At 46.2% G+C, this 20,070-nt stretch overlaps 1 protein-coding gene across 1 annotated transcript in view; it reads right to left on the bottom strand.

Annotated features, from left to right (window-relative positions):
• LOC106745830 (UPF0489 protein C5orf22 homolog) overlaps positions 1 to 20,070 on the bottom strand; it is a 717,157-nt gene that overhangs the window by 242,294 nt on the left and 454,793 nt on the right. The window contains exon 5 of the mRNA XM_014621793.1: positions 4,285 to 4,479. Coding sequence (XP_014477279.1) covers positions 4,285 to 4,479 — 195 coding nt within the window. The remainder of the gene's footprint in view (positions 1 to 4,284; positions 4,480 to 20,070) is intronic.

Here is a 20,070-nt window from a genome sequence, read left to right as displayed (position 1 = left end):
AAAACAACAAAAGACGCATTTTAACAGTAGACATAACCTGTCGCTTTCTCAGAGCGGTCGACCTCTCTCTTTCTCTCTCCTTTTCTTCTTAATTTATCGTCTCTTAATTATTATACTTCACGAAATGCTACTGTGGACGGTGGCGCGAGCGGTGCATGCGTACGAGCCTGGAGGAAGGAACGTAGGTTGCGTAATTTAAATAATTCAGGAATGACCCTGACCCCGGTTAGGCCACGGGGTGACCTGCAGCCGGCGATTACAATCACAATGCACCGCCGGGTTCTCAGGGTAAGACAGGTAGCACCGTCTGACCCGCATACATTAAATCGAAATCATCGGATCTGTGTTTGTGTACACATGTGTGTGTATATATATATATATATATATATATATATAACGATATAATATATGTACGTGTATGTATATAGGAGAAAAAAATATCTTGTCGTAAAGAGAGAAAACGCGTTGTCTAATTGTCGTTCGAAAAATGTTTACAGACGTAACTTTACGCTCTTGTCATGCCGACCGTATTCTCACCGGTATCCCTCTTCGCGCTACTTTCGCATGAACTTCTTGAACAACTTCTTGAACAACTGATCGAAGGATCGCAGGAATCTTTTTGGGAAATTGCATATTTTTCATGCCGGTGACACAGCGATAAGTCGCATCGTCTGTTCTCTTTCGCACGACATTTCGCTGTCGTATCGGTGGTGACGAAAGCTGGCCGGCTTATCCGTTACAGACGGTTTCGTTATTACGGTGCATGCGGCGGCCGGAGAAGTCTCGTATGTTTAACCGGCGCGCGCATTTAAACGGTGCCCGATTCGCAACATTAACATAACGGTAAGCAATTCCAGATGCTGCGGCCCGACTGCGCGCGACTCCACGTTCAAGGGTACGCGCACCTTGCCGGAGATCCCACGGTTAGGCCGTTCGACCTTGAAATCGGCGATTTCGAGTGCGGAGGATAACTCTGATGTTTTTCAAATGATATGCAAGATGCATGCAGACGCGCGGAGCTACATGAGAAATTGCGGACGGCCCGGGCCGCCAGGTCGGAGTCTTTTCGTCAATTGGAGATATGCAAAGCGGAACTTCGCTATTATGCAGAAATGGTTTACACTGTTGCGCATGCAGAACGATCGTGCAGCCCGCATTTCGAGAGATCCGAGCGCAAATGACGACGAATGTTAAGAAAATAAAAGGGAAATACCGCAGAATACGCGCGAGAAAGTCGTTCGTGAACGTTTGTATTCTCGACTGCTCTCATCACTACTACATTTAAAGACGCATTTTACCCATTAGTGCCGTATTTTCAGTGGCGCAATTCAAGGGGCCGCTCATAAATTTAGTATTTATCAAGCGAAATTACGTTCTTATACATTTACTTCACTACACGGGGAAAAATCTGATTGCATTAACCAGAAAGGGAATAACCAGATGCGTACTGGGTGAAGAAAACAGAATTTCTGATTCTTACGACCCAAATGTAGTTCTAACCAGAAAAAATATAGGTAATAAGAAATTCTGTTCGCGAATTATTTTCCAAAGTGTCACACGTGTTTTTCCGTTATACTTTCTATTTTTTTCCTCAACGATTTAAACATTTAATAAACATATCCGCGGTGCACCAGACGTAATCAAAATCCGCGGTATTCTAATTTATTAATGCATTCAAATGACATACTGTTGTTACTCAAAACGGCCGGTCAATGGCGGGGCAATTAACATTTCCATTTCAGCGGCGAAATTTGTTATACATTCAACGCGTGATGTTAGTTACCATAATCCGGTAATTAAGTAAATACGGCTACAATCGCGATTAGCTATTCGCCGAGTTTACCCGATTCGGCGATTACAATATTACGGCTTTGGCAAACCAAACCTCGTGCCTCGTTTGCGGCAGCTATTTCGCGAGGACGCGCTTTCCCGCGGGTTAATAATTAACGGTTATTCTCTCTCTCTCCCTCCCTCTCCCTCTCTTTCTTTCTTCTTCACTTCGAATTTCCGGGAAAGGCGGCGACGGGAGAACGGGCAGTTTATATATTATTCAAGTAGCGAGAGGCGCACGACGACGGTGCGTGCGTATCGGTATGCGCGAATCGAGCCGGCGGTGACTCCTACGCGGAATTTAAAGCAGAAACTACGCGGTCTAAAACGCGCCCGTGTTCTCCCTATGCACCGTTCGGCAATGGCGAAAGAATTCGCGCGTGCCTGCAGTGTTAACCCGTTAGCCGAGTATAAATCTATATTTATCTGCTATCAACACACAGTCCCGATCTCGCCCCGCGCATTATTTACGAGCGATCCGGAATTGTAAAGCGAGAGAAGACCCCGAGAATATACTCTACCGATCGATGACTGGCTCCTCCCCCCCTTTGCCCCGTTCCATCACGCTTAACGAATATTGCCGCTGAGAATATCCGACGGCGACTCGTTTCGATAACGCATCCGTTGATGAAATAATTCCAAGCGGATTCGAGCGAGCGGCTCCGACGCAAAACGTGTGCGCCTGCGGTGACGCGAAAAACTATCTCGAGCCAACCGCGACCGCGCGATTTTCACTCTTTCGTAGCAGCGGCAGCAGTTCGTCGTTCGGAACGTGTCGCCGCGCGTCGCTCTGGACCTTTCATTAATCTCGAGACGTCATTTCGCCGGAGCAACGCGCCGAGCCGACATACGCGTAGCCCTATATAATGCGGCCGCGCGATCGAGATTCATCGGCGGACGGTGCGGCGGCAGCGGAGAGAGGAAGGGGGCAGAATTGGCGTTTTCGATGCTCGGGACTAAACGGCCGAAGGGTTGTAAGCTGGTATGCAGATGAGCCGACATGGTCGACCCCGGAGGCGGATGTTGGCAGTCTGCAGCTACGTAGACAATAGGCCAGTGCCATTATGTCCGTCGAATCCTAAAACCCCATAGAGTCGTTCTTCTCTGTCTATTATCCCGCTGGTGGCAGGCCACATTGTGTATCCGGCCCGGCCGCGGCTATTGTCGGTCCACCTAATTATTCGCAAATCTTCCGCTCGTTGCCGGTAGCGCCCACCCATCCTCCTCCTCCCTCTCTCCGCCGGCACGCGAAATTCCGCCGTGCCTGAAGCCGCCCGTCGATTCGGCTCGCGATCTACCCGATCTCTTGCCTCTCCTCTCATCCTCGATCGGACCTCCGCGATATTCGACGTCTGTTCCGTGACGCTTCCGTCGACTCGAATTCGATATGACTGCGATCGCAAACCGAGAGGCTTGACATTCGACAACGGTCTCGCGTATAATTTCTTATTATAGTACGGAGAAAGAGAGAGAAGGTCGGGATATTTCAAATATTTAAACAAGCGAAAAAATTAGACGGAACTGGCCGCGCACTGAGAAAAAATCAGCTCAAAAATTAATTTATGGGATATACGGCTTATTTCACAGAAATCAAATTTTGGATTAAGAAAAATATTTGAGCTGCAATAAATCTTTTATTGCGCAACTAAAAAATTTTTCTTAAACTAAAATTTTATTTCCGCGAAATAAATCTTATATCCTGCAAATAAATGTTTAAGTAATTATTTTTTCAACGTGCAATTCTGATTTAGATGGGACACTTTTTCCAAACGATAGATCCGCTTAACCACGCAGAAGTTTAATCGGAATCATTACGGTTGGTTTGATACAAAACAATATATGTCGTTTCTGTGCTCGCTCTTCCGAGCCTGCTGATATGATAACACGTTAGTCATTCTTCATAATTTTGAAGGAGTACAGTCACGAAAGTCCACACCGGGTATAATTTCCTCAAATTATCCCGGTCTCGCGAATGACGTCATCCTTTGTGAGTGAGTCAAAACTGATAAAGAGGTTTAATTAGCTGTCTGGGACAATGTGCGAAAATGTCAGAGTGAAAATTTGGATTCTACATTAATCATGCACAAATTCCGTCTAATTTGAAAGATAAACAAAGAATTTTTAACAATGCCACTGATCAACTGTGCTACGATAAAGTTATAATTTCACTTTTTGTAACTTTTAAAAATGTAGAGTTGACCGTGTCTCATTTTATGAAGCATTCATTAGTGGCCTAATATTGTAGTTATGTTGAGTCTCAGGCATATTCGACTGATGTTCACGAATTACTTTGTAATCATCAGACATTTGCAACAGCCTAATAGTTCAGGAATTGTGAGTTCCGCTCTCGTAAACGCTCCACCGGATGCTTTCAATCGTATCCGAAAAACGCGCCGTGACGCTTCACCAATGACGATCGTACCGTTTATATAGCTTCAAAATTGAGAGACTCACCTCAGGATCGTTCGATTCCGGTCGCTTGTACGTAAATAGGGGAGCCAGTTTCTCGTAGAGGTCCACGCGTTCGTGAAGATTCTTGAACGGGTTTTTGGTGCTGAAGAAGTCGAGGTCGATGTCTAAGATGTACGGAGTGTCCTTTTCAGGAATGTATTTATGCAATGTTGAACAGATGGTGCTGAAGTCGTCCTTCTGTAACACAAATATCAAAATTCGGGAGAATCGCGAGAAATTTCCATGCGGTCAACTATATAGAAATCCATCATCCCATTTCGCAACGATCCAATTCTATCATTACTTTATTTTTATTTTATTATTATTTTATAAAAAATGGCTTTCTTCGTGGAATGTACGGCAGCTTCGGCGCGTCTCTTTCCTTCGACTCACATTTACACGTGTTACACGCATTCGTCGCGTGCTAAACGACGACCCCTTCGAGGGCGCCGTGTGCGCGCACACCCGCATTTTTCGTTCCCCGGTAGTCGCGCTATTTTCGGCCATTTGTTACCGAAAGCGAAGCTGGTTCGCTGGCAGCTAACCGCGTGTGCGCGCATGATGTAACACGGCCATTCAGTTTCTACGAATTAGCGACGCTGTATTACTCAATCCTTTTTTTTTTCACGCTGCCGGGCCGCGCACTGACAACGCGCTCTGACGAAACGTTGACGATAATTACCAATAAAATGATCGATTGCCGACGTTATATCGAGCCCACGGCCCATTCGGTCCAATTTCTAAACGGGGAGTCGACCGTCGCGGGCAGGCGGCCCGGGGTCGAGAAGGGACGCGCAACCATTCGTATGAACCGGATATTGTTCGTAGCGGGGGCAAAACGCGATGCTGCCCGCGCGTATAGAGGGGTTTTTTGTGACGCGCAAAAAACAATGACTGCACTCGAATTAATTCTGTTAGAATTGATACTCGGCCCCGGCACCGGGATCGCAATTTGCATGCGTTCACAACAATGAAATACAACGGCGCGCGTTCGTTCGCTCGCTCGCTCGCGCGGGGTGAGCTGTGTAATACTATCATGAGGAGAGGAGAGGAGCGGAGGAAGAGGGGGATGGAAACGGGAGGAGGGGAAAAAGCAAAGCCAACAATCACCGTGCCCAGCGGTTCTCAAAGCTTACTATAACGAGTTTGGACGAGCGCGCGACTTTCAGGCAAGGAATGTGGCCCCCCCCCCTTCCCCTCTGGGAAACTGAAATCGCGCAAAATGCGTCCGGTGCAAAAAAGAGTTACGACCGCGAAAGGACGAGGTGTCGGAACGGTTGGGATTTGCGCGGCGAGTCGGCGATTCTGAACGAACGGTGTACGCGACAGTTCGTTCTTTCCAATTTTATTCGTTTTTTCAAAATTCCGGCGATATCCTGTCTTTTCAAAGAGGGGGATAAAAATGCAGGTCGGAAGGGATCGGTGGGAATAATTGTGCGACAACAATTTATTCCGCGCGGCTCTCAAATACCGTCGATTTTACGGATGTTGAATTAAACAGCGCTTTTCCATCGTAATCGCGCATTTTGTCCGTGTTTTTCCACCCCCTCCCGGGGAAAAATCAATTGCGCCGCCGTCGGCGATTTGTTAATACGCGGCATATGCTGCTAAACGGCACCTTTTTTCCCCGTCGCGAGATACGCGCGATCGAGTGCGCGAATAATTACGCGGCTCGAGTGCAGCTGCGGAATTTTGCAGAAATGGAGCGATGAGTTTTTTCCGCTCTCAATCTGTCTCGGGCTGATAAGAGCGCGCGTTTTGCGCAACCTTCGCACCGCGCGCTCCACAGATGTTCATCTTGCGCGTCTCGTGTCTGATTTAACGCGACCGCGCGATCTCTGAACCAGATCGGAGCGCGAATCTACAATCCAGCCGGCGATGATGTCAACGAAAGCAACGCTCTTAAACAGCTCCTCTCGATTGGAATCGCTTTCGCGAGGGGATATTTTCTTCCGTTCTCTTTTCCTCGAATTTACCGAGTCTCGGCGTATTCGCGCTCTCGTCGTACAATGTTTCAATCATTGGAGTTCTCCTTTTCAAGCACGTCGATACTGTATCCAAGCGAGATTACATCGTGCGCGGTTGTCGGATTAATTTTTTATACTCCACAAAGTGTAAAGTAGTATGTTTACTATTTGCTATTTAACGGTATAATTATTAGTCAACATAATTATTATTAAAAATGTTATTTAATGGCATAAACATACTGCATTGGTAAATTAGTAAATTTATAGCATTTTAATATATTAAATACAGCCCGCCTAATAAGAGAATGATCGGGCAAACTTCCGTTTGAAAATCGTTACATCAGAAATGTTTGAACGAGCAGGTAGGTTTCTTCCCCTACGACGCGTTACACAGAGGATCCCAGTTATTGTCCGACGTTCGCTAAAGAACGATGTATTTAAGGATTAGTAATTTTCATTTTTTTTACAGTGGTTTATGATTGTTAAAAGTTATGTCGGTTACGCTTTTATTAGATAGAGTGCATATAATTACCTCTCAATAGAATAATGTAATTCCTTTTTGCATAATTACTTTTAATACAATTATTTTAATTTTTTTCAACGTAATTACTTTGTGTTTAATATAATTATTTTAATAGTAAAATATATATGATACGCATTGCGTGAATTAATTTTGTGGAGTGCAGTCGCGGAGGTCGTAGGTGTCTCGTTCTAGCGAGGAACGTCCCCACAATAATCGCGATATTTCTGCAAGTGTCACGTAATCGCTCGTTTAGAATATCGCGAGCGGAATATGCGGGACACGTGGCAAAACATATAACCGCAGGAAATTACCTGCGATTTGCTCGGGCAACTTTTTAATTGTATCGACGTATTCCTTATCGCGCGAGTTTGCACAGGAAGGAGGTACCACGTGAGTGCGCTGTGCGAGTACAAAGACACGCAATATTTGTACGCCGGATGATTCACAAGGAAATTCTCGTCGGACGTTTTTTCTTTTTTTTTTTTTTTTGCAAATTAACCGGCAAACCGCGTCGGGTGCGAGCAAAGGAAAAGTCGACGGATCGCCGCGGGCTGCGATCGCGGAACGGTGGTGATAATCATCGAGGGAATTTCTGCCTGCGTCATATTGTTTTCGTGTAATTCTCCAATAGTTTTTCCTCCTTATATTCCAACCAAAATGCCCGGCAGGCAGGCATTAACATTTCAAACTTCCCTCGCATAGGTTCTCCGTTACACACGACACGCACGGCGTGCGAATAAATTGCGCGCGCGCGCGCGCGAGTGCGCGTTAAGAACTTTCCACTCGATGCACTCGGCAATTAATATTTTCAATCAAAACGTTATTACGCTTACAGTGCGTGCATTTCACTCGCGATAGTTACTCGCGCCTGACTACGAAGATGAATAATACACGTACACGAGTATTTTCCGCGTCAAAATATTTTTTCTTCTCTTTTTTTTTCTGCGGTTATCCGCGGATCTACGGATCCGTAACCCGTGACGTCGTTGATTTATCGTTTCTATCTGCGTGTAGCATATTTTTTTCCCTTTTTGGGTGTTATTCCGATATATATTGAAAGAAACACGACGGGGTGTGTGAGTGCTTCGTGTATCGCTCGCACAACTGTCGGTTATAATATTGGAAAGGCAGTATAAAGCGAAATGTCATTGTCGGCTAAATTTAAATCGCTCGAGCGCGAAAGTCGGACGTTGCACCCGACACAAATGCAATAACGCGATAATACGCCGACTTCGATTTCGGCACGTATTTTCGGCCCTGCAATGCGCCGAAATTAGCACGTGATCGCGCGCGATACCGCTCCATTTCCATATGTACATGAGTCTTATCCGTATGTACGATGTTTTGCGAAGCGATTCGTTTGCTTTCTTCCGGCAAACGCGGAAAGAAAGAATTAGCTGCCACAGGCAAGAATTTATTGTCCGTATAATACAACCGGAACTTAGTTAATTCGGCTAATTCTTTCGTTCCTGCACCTAGTTTTTTGGCTCCCACAGCTAAAAACTAAGTCTGGTAACTAAATATTAGTTGTATTACATGGATAACTAATTCCTTCTTTCCGACGAGATTCTTGCGCGTCTAATTTTCTAGAACTTTGCGCATCAATTCTACATGTTATCGCCGACATCGCGATATTAATGTAATACGAACGCAGCTCTCGTGAAAACACTGTTTACAACGTCGAGCAAAACATCGATTGCATTAATTTCTTGGTATGCTGAGACATTGATCTTATTTTTCTCGCTTTAAACTTTTCAAATGTTTCGCAACTGATATATTATTCGTAAGATGACTTGCGTGAAGTCGTGTTTTTTCCTTACGTCATACATTGTAATAGTTTATCCGCATTAGTAGTAGATATGATTAATAAGATATACTGATGTGCGTCTTAGTTTAATAGATAGCGATAATAATAGTTTGATAGATTATCGCGGAGTTCGTTTCTGTCGAAGACGAGTGTAAATCAAGTATAGATCAACATATAAATCTACTTGTTAGTGCCGGTTAACAGAAGCGGAGTTTCCGGAATATTTGACCAATACTATCGAGCATGAACGATGACGGGAAAGAACTAATTTATCTTGACGTATATCGCAGTGCAAAAAGTCTCGTCGGATAATTGCTCGTTTCCGGCATTTCAATTTAATACAACCGTAATCTGTGTGATCGGAAAATGGTTCGCTGAATGAGTTCGCTTTAGACTTATATTTTAGAAAATTTTATAGGACATCTTATTCCGCAGATTTTACACGTTAGATATTTTCATAGACTTCACCGAATGAACACAAAGCTTTATCTTTGTACTTCCTACTTTGTATTTTTATCTTTGTGTGTTCTTTTCCTTTACCTTTCGTATTCCGATATTTGCAGCTCCGCAATTAGAAGCGCGCTTCGAAATCATTCCCGCGCTTTCCCCGGCGCGGTGCGAGTTTCGTTAACAAGCATTTAGCTCAACACGCGTTTCGAAGAGCAGTTAGTAGCGGGGCCGGATTTATACGGATGAACATATAGCCGAACACAACGGCAAACGAGTTTCGCGAGGAGCACGTGGCCGTTTCGCGTCCCTCCACGTGCGTGCGCGCGCCATGCGGCAGATCGTCGGTCACACTACCGTTCGCGGTCGCAATTAAGGCGAGTGGTGCCATATGCAAATGCCGGCCCATTGTCTTGACCCAAAATGGCACGAACTCGACCAGCTCATTGTGCATTCACGGATAGTTATGAGGGAGGAGGGGAAAGAGAGAGGGAGTGTACAATTCTCGCGAAACTCGCGGCACGTTCGCACCGGTCGCCTAGTGCGTTGCTTTTTTCAAACGAAAAACGAGACTCTATCAAACGTATTCCCGTGCTCTCCGGCGAATTTTGGACCCCGCAACGCTGAACAAATCGCGGATCAGTAAAGAACCCACGCGCGGACATAAATCACTCTCGCGAGACAACTTGGAAGTTCTCTCTGATTGCGATTACCGATACAATCAGCGAGATCTCTTGACCCGATGGAGAGACAGATGTTGGATGAATCCTCGGAATTAGCGCGATTAGATACGTTCTTTTTCTGCTTAAGCGAGAAAAAATGTCTAAAAGACATCTTACTTGTTTTAGATGTCTTTCAGATGTCTCTAAGTCGTACTTCAGACAATGGTGTTGTCTGGGTAAAAGTGTAACCTGCATATTTTTGCGACTCGTCCCGGTAAAAATGTGCAACAATTGCAGAAGATGCACTGAGAAAAATTACAGTTATTTTCCGCCTCAACAATACGGTCTTTTTTGTTTTAACCACAAAAATAATATTAGTAATATCCACATACTGATTATCATCAGCACTATAGTAACGCTTCATATCAAAATGGTCCTGGTCTGATAATTAATTTAGAATACGATGTACAGTTATGGTATCACATTTACAAACACCATATCATTTTTTCCCCGCGCAGGGAAAAAGTTTCTTTGGACTTGCACGCGTGTTTGACACGCTCTTTTGTTTCAATTAAAGAAACTCCATCAAACCGAAAGAAACCTTTTCCTCTGGGCAACGACGACCTAATAGGCGGCAAAAGGAACCCGTACGCACAACGAACGGAAGAAATCCGAGGAGAAAAGACGAGAGCCCGCGAGCGTTCCACGGGCGGCGCGATGTATCTTCTACCTACGTGGGGGCCGTGCGGAAATCTCGCCGTACCCACGGCGACGCTGTCGGTATTCGTAAAGACGTCGAGCCTACCCTCTCTTCGATCAACGTCGCGCGGGCACGTTCGGCCACGTTAAGGAGCGAGCGAACGGCGGCGGCGGCGAGTCGTCACGACGAGCCAGCACGTTTTGTAGGAGGGCTCCTCGCGTACCGGGGGCCTGGCTGTGCTCAGTATGCAAGCTCAGTGGCGGCCGCATCCGGTAAGGTGCGCGCTCGCAAGCTCGGAAACTCACGTTGCATTATGTATCCGTCCGTCGATACCGGGCACCAGCACGCGTCAGCGCGATGATAAGAATAGAATAATAGAATTTTCTATGAGCCTCTCTCTCTCCTGTTACCGGCACGGGACGGCGGAGAGGGGCCAGAGGTAGAGGAGGTGGGGGAGGGGCGGTTTATTGCAAAAGGAACGAGGTACGATGGCGGTGCGGCGCGCTCCTCGCCTCTCCTCTCGTGTCTCTCCACCGAGCGACGAGCAACTACGACGCAGCGGGAAACGCCGCCCCGCTACGTGTATCTCATCGCCGGATCTCGCCTCGTACGGCTTTCTTGTCGATATCGGAGCCGAAGCGCCGTTAAAGTACTACCGCACGTGTCACGGTGTTCAGGGCTAAGCGCGAAAAAGGCAGCGTTCCGCCTTCTTGCGGGGTGCCGAGGAAGACGCCGCGCCGTTTTTACGAAAAGCAGGCGAGCGGCTTCCGTCCGCGGAAGCTTCTCCCGTGAAAGGAAAAGGGAGATGGAAATACCATCTGGATAGAAAGGAACTTTCTTCCAGGCCCAACCTGAGCATGGAAATGAAATCTCATCGGTTTTATTATATTAAGTAACTTATATATTATACCAAGCAAATCCAAAGTCAAACAAACACAATATCAAATCCTAAGAAACCCTTTCCTCTGTGTGTAATAACCTTCACCTCGCCTCGTCGTCGCTTCTCGACATTCCATTTCTGCTTTTCGACGTTTGAAAGCGCAGTTTGAAGGCGCAACGCAGCTGCAACGGCGTCAGAGGCTCGCCGAAATAAATCGCACGAGATAAAGTTTCGCTCCCATATTTGCGTGCTACTTGGCTACTATCTCGACGTTGCTGCGAGATTCTACGGCTGGTAATTGTCGGCCAATTACCGTGGCGCTGACGTATTTAGTCGCATGCGAAAAGAGCCGTCCATTGTTCGCTCCTCGTCTCGGTACCCGCGCTTCTAATTACGCGCGATGTCCGCCGGGAAATCGCGGGCGATACATCCGCGAACGCAGGCTCTCTCTCTCTCTCTCTCTCTCTCTTTCTCGTCGCCCCATTGTTCGCGCAAATGGCCGGGTGCGATCGACGCCTCCCTCCCATTACGCGAAACCGTAAAAAAAGTCGCCGAAAAATCTAAAAAAACACTGACTCGCTTCGAATGCAATTTTCCACCATGATCGTCCGTAATTAGCGACATTATATACAGTATTAACGTTGTAACGCGAGAGTTTCCTATGACGTAGTATTCTTTGAGATTTCATGCACCGACAACGGATTCCCGCGTCTGTCTGTGGATCCATGTTTTTCGGTAGATCCCACTTTAATAGTGCAGCGCTCGCCTACATACGTTGCATATTAATTCTATCGAATTCTTCTGTACAATCGAGAGGGGAACATACGGTTTCGCGCACATATGTCAGATAATCGCGAGAGATTCGTCCTTTTTCTGTTGAACTTCCACTCGCAGAAGATTCTCGGTGTATATTAAGCGGAAAATACTTTATTTTCGTAAATATTACCAGCGCCGCGAAACTGGATGAGTATTTTAGGCAATTTTATTTGACAAATCTAACGAATCTATTGTACACATTGTCTGAATAAATTCAAATAAAAAGATATATTTTTTATCATCACCTATATTTATAACGTGTTAATATAAAATATATCAAGGATCAAAAAGTATGAACATATATTTATTTATTATTCGTATTCGATGCAGAATATCATATTAATTTACATAGCACTTTATGCTCAGGTGTTCCTATTCGATCCTTTTTATTCTCGTTGTGTTTCAAAAAATATTGTGTGTAAATATTTCATTATATATTTTTATATTCTATCATGCATCGTGGAAAACATGCAGTCTGAAAAACCCGACGAGCTGTTGGACGCGAGCATCGAGTTAATTCCGCGCGCTCGATTTATAATTGAAACACGCGAGTCGCGGCGGTAAAAAGCCATAAGGGATAGATAGGGTGAAAAGATAACGATAAAAGTAAACGTCCGTCGTGCCACGGAGACGTTTCACTCGCAATTTGTTCCCGCCATCGAGGATTTCACATTTATTTATTATATTACGCGCACTGTCGTCCTGTTCATTAACGCGCGCGCCCATGCCGTAAATTCCTACACTCGTCGTCTTCCCACGTCCATTAGCCGTATTTTTCGTCGTTCGGCGGCGAAACGAGCTGCTCTCCTCATCGACGGCGTGAAAGTGCCGCGACATAAATTATGCCTGACCTTTAATTCCCTAATCAATGACTCGGGGCTTGCCGAGCGTCGCGCTGAAACACCGCTAACACGCTTTTGCGAACACCTGTAGCACTCTCTAGTTAAGCAAATCTGCGACTACCTGTTATTAACAGGCCGAGCGGGCGCGCACGCTCGTAGCGCCAGATAGAAGATAGACAATATTGTCTTGCTTCGTGGCATAATTAACTCGTACGGTACTAATTAGCGGCGGAGCGGCGCGGCGCAGCAGCGGCGCCGTCGCGCAGCTCGTTCTGTCCACTCAGTTCTTCCGCCAACGAACTAGTTCTTGCGCTTCTCTCGTTTTTCCCCGTTTTCTCTCTCTCTCTCTCTCTCTTTTTTTTACGTGACTTGCATCGCGGAAAGACGTATAGCGATCGCGGTTCCTGTTCTGGCACTTATCGCGATAATTTCATAATTTTCCGCGGTCGCCAGCACCGACAGACACGAACCCGCTGGTGATGGCTGCTTCGCAGACGGTCGAGGCGATTTTTTGTGTCTTTCAAAGAAAATCGTTCATAATCAACATTCGTCGATATCTTTCCGATATCTTGCCATTAATTGTGACTTTATTGTTATTATCTGGAAAACGATGTCGCAGTTGTGCAGAGATTTCTCGCGCGCAAGTGAACTCAACTTTTTAAATATCACCCGACTTCGGAATATCGTTATATACTGAAGTCGCTCTCTGCAGCCTTTGTTCCCCTTTTATTCGTTAAATGTGTTTGTTGGACCTGGATTCCTCTTTCAAACGTGCCCGAGTTGAAATTTTGATCCTACTTTCGATCGAAAAATTCGATTTAACGTGTACTTTCATAACCTGTAGCCCATATGAACGTCGTTTGATTCTATTTAACTTTCCCAGCTGAAATTGTAGCTCTATTTTTAACCTCAATATTCCATGTAAAGTCTACTTAGAGAGTCTGCAGCCTATAGTCATCCTCTTAAAACTTACAAATAGCATTTTGTATGTTTCCCTATTTAGAAGCGCTAAATAGGACTAAAGTGTTCACATAAATTAAACTTACATTGATCCTCTAGAATCTACAGATGTTAGAAAATTCAGGTCGATATTGGGTCTGAAATTTCGACTCGGGTGTGTGTGTACTATAAAAGCGTCCGATATTCGCTCGTGTACGAAAAATTCAGAAGTGTGTATGAGTTTTTGGTGTCACGAAGTCCTGATCACAAGTCATATACCAGCAGTCAGCAAAACACACGGCGAGAGAGAGAGAGAGAGAGAGAGAGAGAGAGAGAGAGAGAGAGAGAGAGTGTGTGTGTGTGTGTGTGTCGAGGAAGCCGCGCGGAAGACGAGGAGAGGACAAAAGAGAGCAAAAGAGAACTCGATCGCGATGCTGGCGATAGCGTGTATAAAAGATGTATCTACATTTAGTTCGGACAGGCACCACTTTATTCGCTTGCCGAGCGCGCTAACAAGTGTTTTCCATCGGCCGAAGCGGTGCTTTAAAGACCCGCCGAGAGTGCAACCGGTCTGCCACAAAGTCGCGCTACTTGCTGCCGGTGGCGAGTCCCGAAGCGCGATGAACTCTCGCGATGCGGACATTGCCGGACTGTCGATCGACGAAGTTGAATTTTCACTCACTTTATGCACGCACATGTGCGTGACTCAAGCCGCCGATGTGCGCCGATGTTCGGACAGATCATAAAATCGGTATGCTTCAATCATTTCAAATTGGCACGACGCTGCCATAGAATAAATTAAGCGAACCTCTATTTGCTCATTAGCTATGTAAATTTCAACGCCTATGAGATTTCCTCTTATACAATCACATTACATATTTAAGAACGTATAAATCATACCTTTTTCAGAGTTGATCAGAATGAAAATATGAAATAGCCACAGAGAGAAACTTCTTAATGCTTGCAGCAAAATAATCGAAATTACTTGAATATATATAAACGCATAATCGTAGATTTCATCATATATAATTAATTTAACGATTTTCTTCATTTTTAAAAATTCTATTGCGATTATGTTTTTCGCGTCAAGAGAGGAATCCCTTAAAGGTTGCAAAACTGGGAATTACCTGGATATAAGAGCGCATAATTAGCGCATAATTTCTACATATTTGATTTGCTGAATAACCAGGTATTTGTAGGTGGGGAAATTGACTGGCTATCCATCTAGCCGCTCCGTTAAAAATTCTGTTTCTGTCGTGACAAATAGAATGCAAAGTTTTTGCGCGTTTCATTTTCGAAGAATGCATAAATAGAGCATAACTATATATCTTTCCTAGACATTTTAAGTAGGGAGAGGCTAGCTAGAACAAGATGGTAGTATAAAATATTTAATTTAGATTGAATGTCCACCGAAATCGAGATTGAAATTTAATTTAATTAATATTTAATTGTATTAATATTTAATTGTAATCCAAATTTGTCGCCATTCACTGGCACATGACACATTACTTATTTACCGAAATAATGAATATTTCTTTCGCAAGCTCATATTTAAATGTTCACGAAAAATCGAAAGATGGGATCATCAGCGTGGAGCCGTTGCGATGTTTGCGCTGTACGCGAGCCGGAATACGTTGTATCTCGAATACCTTACGATCCAGCGCGCTTAGTGTGGTCCCTGAACGAGGAAACGAAGGCGGAACCAGCGGCTACGATACGGGAACGGCATCTCATCCTTTATAAATGTCAGCTCGCGTGCAAGAAGCGTTCGACCTCACGAAGTCGAGAACTTCTGGCTTTGATGGGGGACGCGACATCGACTTCGGGTCTCCTAGGATCACGATTCGGCGACGTGTGGTTGGCTTGTGTTGTTATCCGGATACCGTCGCGGACGGGTGCATATAAACGTAAAGTTCGCCGTGGAAGGTGCACGTCGGCTCGAGCGCAGAACATACACATACACATCGTATCCGCGGAAGTAAACGACTACGGTGCCCCGAGTCGGTGCTGCACGCCGCGCGATACGAGAATGTAGACTGACGTTGGCGAATACATGTAGAATAAAAAATCAGTATCAATCCAAGACTTATATTCTCATATATAGGCAAGAATATATAATTTTATATGAAAATGAGGCTCGCTTACACATACGATATTTAAAAAAATTATAAGTCTTTAGAATGAAAAGCATTTAAGGGAATTGTGAGCAAAGTTCGAGATTCTAGATTTTTCTATATCTTATCTCGACACTTTCAGATTTTCCCCGACCAATTTTAATTCCCACAATTTTTCCCGGTTTTCCAGGTCCGTGGAACCGTAACCTTGAAGATCACATATTCTTACTCACACGAGAATAAATCTTAAATTGACGCTAATTTGTTTGCGCGTACCGAACGTCGGGTAAATATCGAGCGGGCGTAAAGTTTCGCGTACGCAAAAGACAAGAGTGGAAATAGCTAAAAGATTCAACACACACGTGCGTCACAGGTTTTCATAATCGTCCCTGAGCCGCACACATTTCTCCGCGATTCCTATATATCGGTACAAACGCAGCAGTCCGCAACACCGAGTTTAAGTTCGTTCGATCGCGATAACGTGCGCGCACCGACCTAAAATATACGACGGAGGATCAGGGTGTGTGTTGGATTAAGGCGGCACGAGCGGCGGCGAATCCGTGGAAGTGGTCTACCGCTTCCTGGTAGCCCCCGATAGAGCGCTTAATCGCCGGCTCTGTGGGAAGTGGTCTCGCGGGACAACAATTCGAGAGTAATACCTCGCCTCGTAAACAACCTCCGGCTGAGTATCGGAGGGGGTACCGCGGGCGGCACGTGGAATTTCCGCGAGAGGAGTGCGATCGCGCGCTCGTGCGAATCGGGAGCGCGATCCGGCTCGCGCGAGCGAGAGAGACGGCGGGGACGAATAAAATCGCCGTGACTCTCTCGCGCGCGCAAGCGGCCCTTTACCGTACTTCTCGTGCCGCGGCGGTGATTTTTAATTATTCGAACTGGTTTGCATAATCGGCAGCTGCGCGTGCCGATCGGCGACGGCGCTCTCGTGGCACGCGGAACGAGATGCTTTTGTGCGCGATATTTTGACGCGGCGCGCCTTAAGAACCGGGCGTTAGGCCGTTCGCGAAGCATTCCGCTCTTATCCGCACCCCGGAACGCGAAAACGCGGAACGAATAATCGCTAGTCGTGTCGCGAGAGCGCCACGGAGGAATATCCCCGCGACGTTCTCGCCCAATTTCGCCTGTGTCGCGAGACGTCTTTGCGTCGCGTTAAGCAGCGCACTGAGAGGCCTGCTTGGTTTAACTAAATTATCGTTTAGATATGGGCGAACAAATGTTTCGATCGCAAAAACCAAGGTTTAGTTCTTTGAACGAAAGGTTTGCTCTTTATTTTCTTTAAAGCAAATCTTTTTCGTCTTCGTCTTAAAATAATGAAAGAAATTAACAGATATTTTACTCTTGGATGTGTAACAAAATTAACGATTTTCGAAATACCTTCAAATAGAATTAATTGTACAGAAACTCTATATTTAAAAGATTCAAATAATTTTACTGTAATTATACAACTATCGTGAAATTGTAGAAAAAGCTATAAGAAGAGCTGCATATTACAATAGAAAATATTCTTCCGTGCTATTATCCGAATGAAATTTTGGTCACTTTTTTTAGGCTCGCCATAGTCCAGCGGCTGGACTCAAAGTCGCCTCGGGCGTATCGCGCTGCATTGTGCGCGTATCCGTGCTCACGCAAACACCGGAATAATTGATTCCGGATTTAATCAGGAGCCGATCGAAGGTAGGCGCGTGTAATCGTGACCGTTTAAGAGCGAGGAGAATTAACCTGTAACATTCCTAATTAGCTGAGAAGCCGTGGAAGGAAATTTTCAGGGTAGGAAAGAGGCAACTTCGCAAGGATGTTTCATTTTCCCTAACAACTATCGCAATTTGGACCACCGGACGAGTTATAACGGCTGCTATTAAATTCTCCGTGATCGCACGAGGCGATTGCACTAAAATTTCGCAACAAGCGATGATCGTAAGTGCGACGATCGAGCGCGTTTACGATGCGTCGTTGCTGCGTTCACGCGTTTACCTCGCTTTCATCCACGCCACGAGCGAGAGGCACGCGACCGAGATCACGGCGCGAATTGCTCCTAAGCTGCAGATCTTAGCCAGCCAGTTAACGTCCAGCCTGGAAACGACGATGATCGATCCCTCGACATTTCTCCGATAACGAGCTGCGACTCGAGGAGGTCTTCTCGCGGTGTCGCGCGGTCTTAATACCGTGGCATCGGCGAGACGACGAAGACGACGACGACGCGAGCTGAGATAGCGCGCCAGCGCTGTTTAATTAATGATAATAGCTCCGCCTAACAAGAGCCCCACAGTAGGCGTCTTCTTTCTATTGTCTCTTCGTGATGCGACTCGACGTCGTTCGACGCTCGTCCGCTCTCTCCTTCTCTCTTTCCTTTTATCTTTCTCTCCGTCCTCCCCCGCTACGCGACGTACTGCTACGGTTACGACGTTCCTCCTCGTTCTCGGTAAGAGTCAGATCGGCACTCGTTGCAGGTCGATCGCATCGCGGAACGCTCGGTTGCTCGCGAGCCTACCTGTGATCCCGATACCGCGCTACCGTGACTTATGCCGGCGATATAGAGTTGTTTCTGAATTTTTACCGTGGGCTTCTCTCCTTTGTTGCAACCTCGATGGAATGTCGTTACACGAGCTCGTGAGCCCGCGCGCGTGAGTGACGGTGGGACTTCTTATTACGGTGCTTAAGGCCCGTAGACTTCGGAGAGAAGCGCCCGTAAGTGCGGCGACGATTTAACGGACGTGCGCGAAAAATTCAGAGGACATCTCCCATGCGCTCTTAGGATCTCCCTCTGATTTCCATCCGTATCTCGCGTATCGCGTCTGGCTTTATAACACATCCTTCTTTTAAATCACAAATTATAGAAAGTCCCGTGCAGAAGGTAAAAGTATCTTTACACTATAGTAAGATTATTGCGCATAGATTCACGAAACCGTAAAAAAGTAGTTTGCAAAACAAACACGTTGCAAACACTTCTCTGATTTTTATATTTCCTTTAATTTTAAGCTTTTCGTCGGTACAAGTATCGATATTTTTCTTCTAATACTAGTATCATTAATAATATCGATACTCTCTCGATTAGACGCTCGTTTTATTTAGAATATAGGTTTCCGTGATATCGCAACATCTTTCATCGAGTTACAAAGTTAGAAACTCGTTTATCGCAAACGTGCGCTCGCTCCGACTTCTTCCGTTAACTTTCGCGACCGATGACATATTGTAGAAATTCTCGTACCGGCTGATACGCTTATTCCACATAAAATATCATTGTAATATTCTGATTAGAAATCAGAGTTACACGATACTGTTTCTTCAGACTTATCGTCCGCCATCTCTATCCGGTGATACGGATGAACACAGAACCGAGGCGTTTTAAACTTTCTTGTTATCGGGTGATCAACCGAACACGAGTCGATCTTCAATTTTTGCCGGAGAGCATGCTCATTACTCGTCAATTCTTGGCAGCGGTTTCCGCACCGCTCGAGCGAGCTGAATCGCAAGTCGGAGTTAACGTATGACGGAGAATGCGCGGCGAACGAGTCGAGGAATGAACCTCGTCCGAGAAACGCGGCACCGGATGCATTCCTGGCGCGCGATCGCGCGGCAGAATTAAAAAGCGGCGGAGCGCGCGGTATCGTTGCAGCGGTGCCGCCGATTGTATTTCGCTCGAACAGCGGCGACCACAGCGGCAAGGCTTCGTTAGAGGTCTCCGAGATCCCGCATTGTAGTCCCGGCCGGTTCTCCAAGACCGGTGGCCGCACAACCGCGAGAGGAACGCGGCCGCTGCTGCGCGCGCCGGCATAGCGCTGCGTCGACGCGCGCGCGTCGCAGAATACGGTGGTGCTAATTGCAATTTATGTCTCATTGCAGTTGTCGTCGGTGCGACAAAGAGAACGCCGCAGGCGGCCCGCGTCGTTTCAAAGCGAGGAAGGAACCGGCCGCGCGCGCCACCGTCGATCCGCCCAGCGGAAAATACCGCGCGCTTTTCGCGCTTCTCTCGCCCACGTGACGCCTCTCAGCTTCACCCCGGCTAGGAGCTCGGGGCGAAGAATAGCTGGAGCTTCTCCCTCGAATGCGGAATCGGGGCGACGTTTGATTTTGAAGCAA

The sequence above is a fragment of the Dinoponera quadriceps genome, unplaced genomic scaffold (genome assembly GCF_001313825.1).
Source record: "Dinoponera quadriceps isolate SergipeBrazil2010 unplaced genomic scaffold, ASM131382v1 scaffold120, whole genome shotgun sequence".
Classification (NCBI taxonomy): Eukaryota; Metazoa; Arthropoda; class Insecta; order Hymenoptera; family Formicidae; genus Dinoponera; species Dinoponera quadriceps.
Note: the sequence above shows the minus strand (reverse complement) of the source record. Positions and strands in the feature narration are given on the sequence as shown.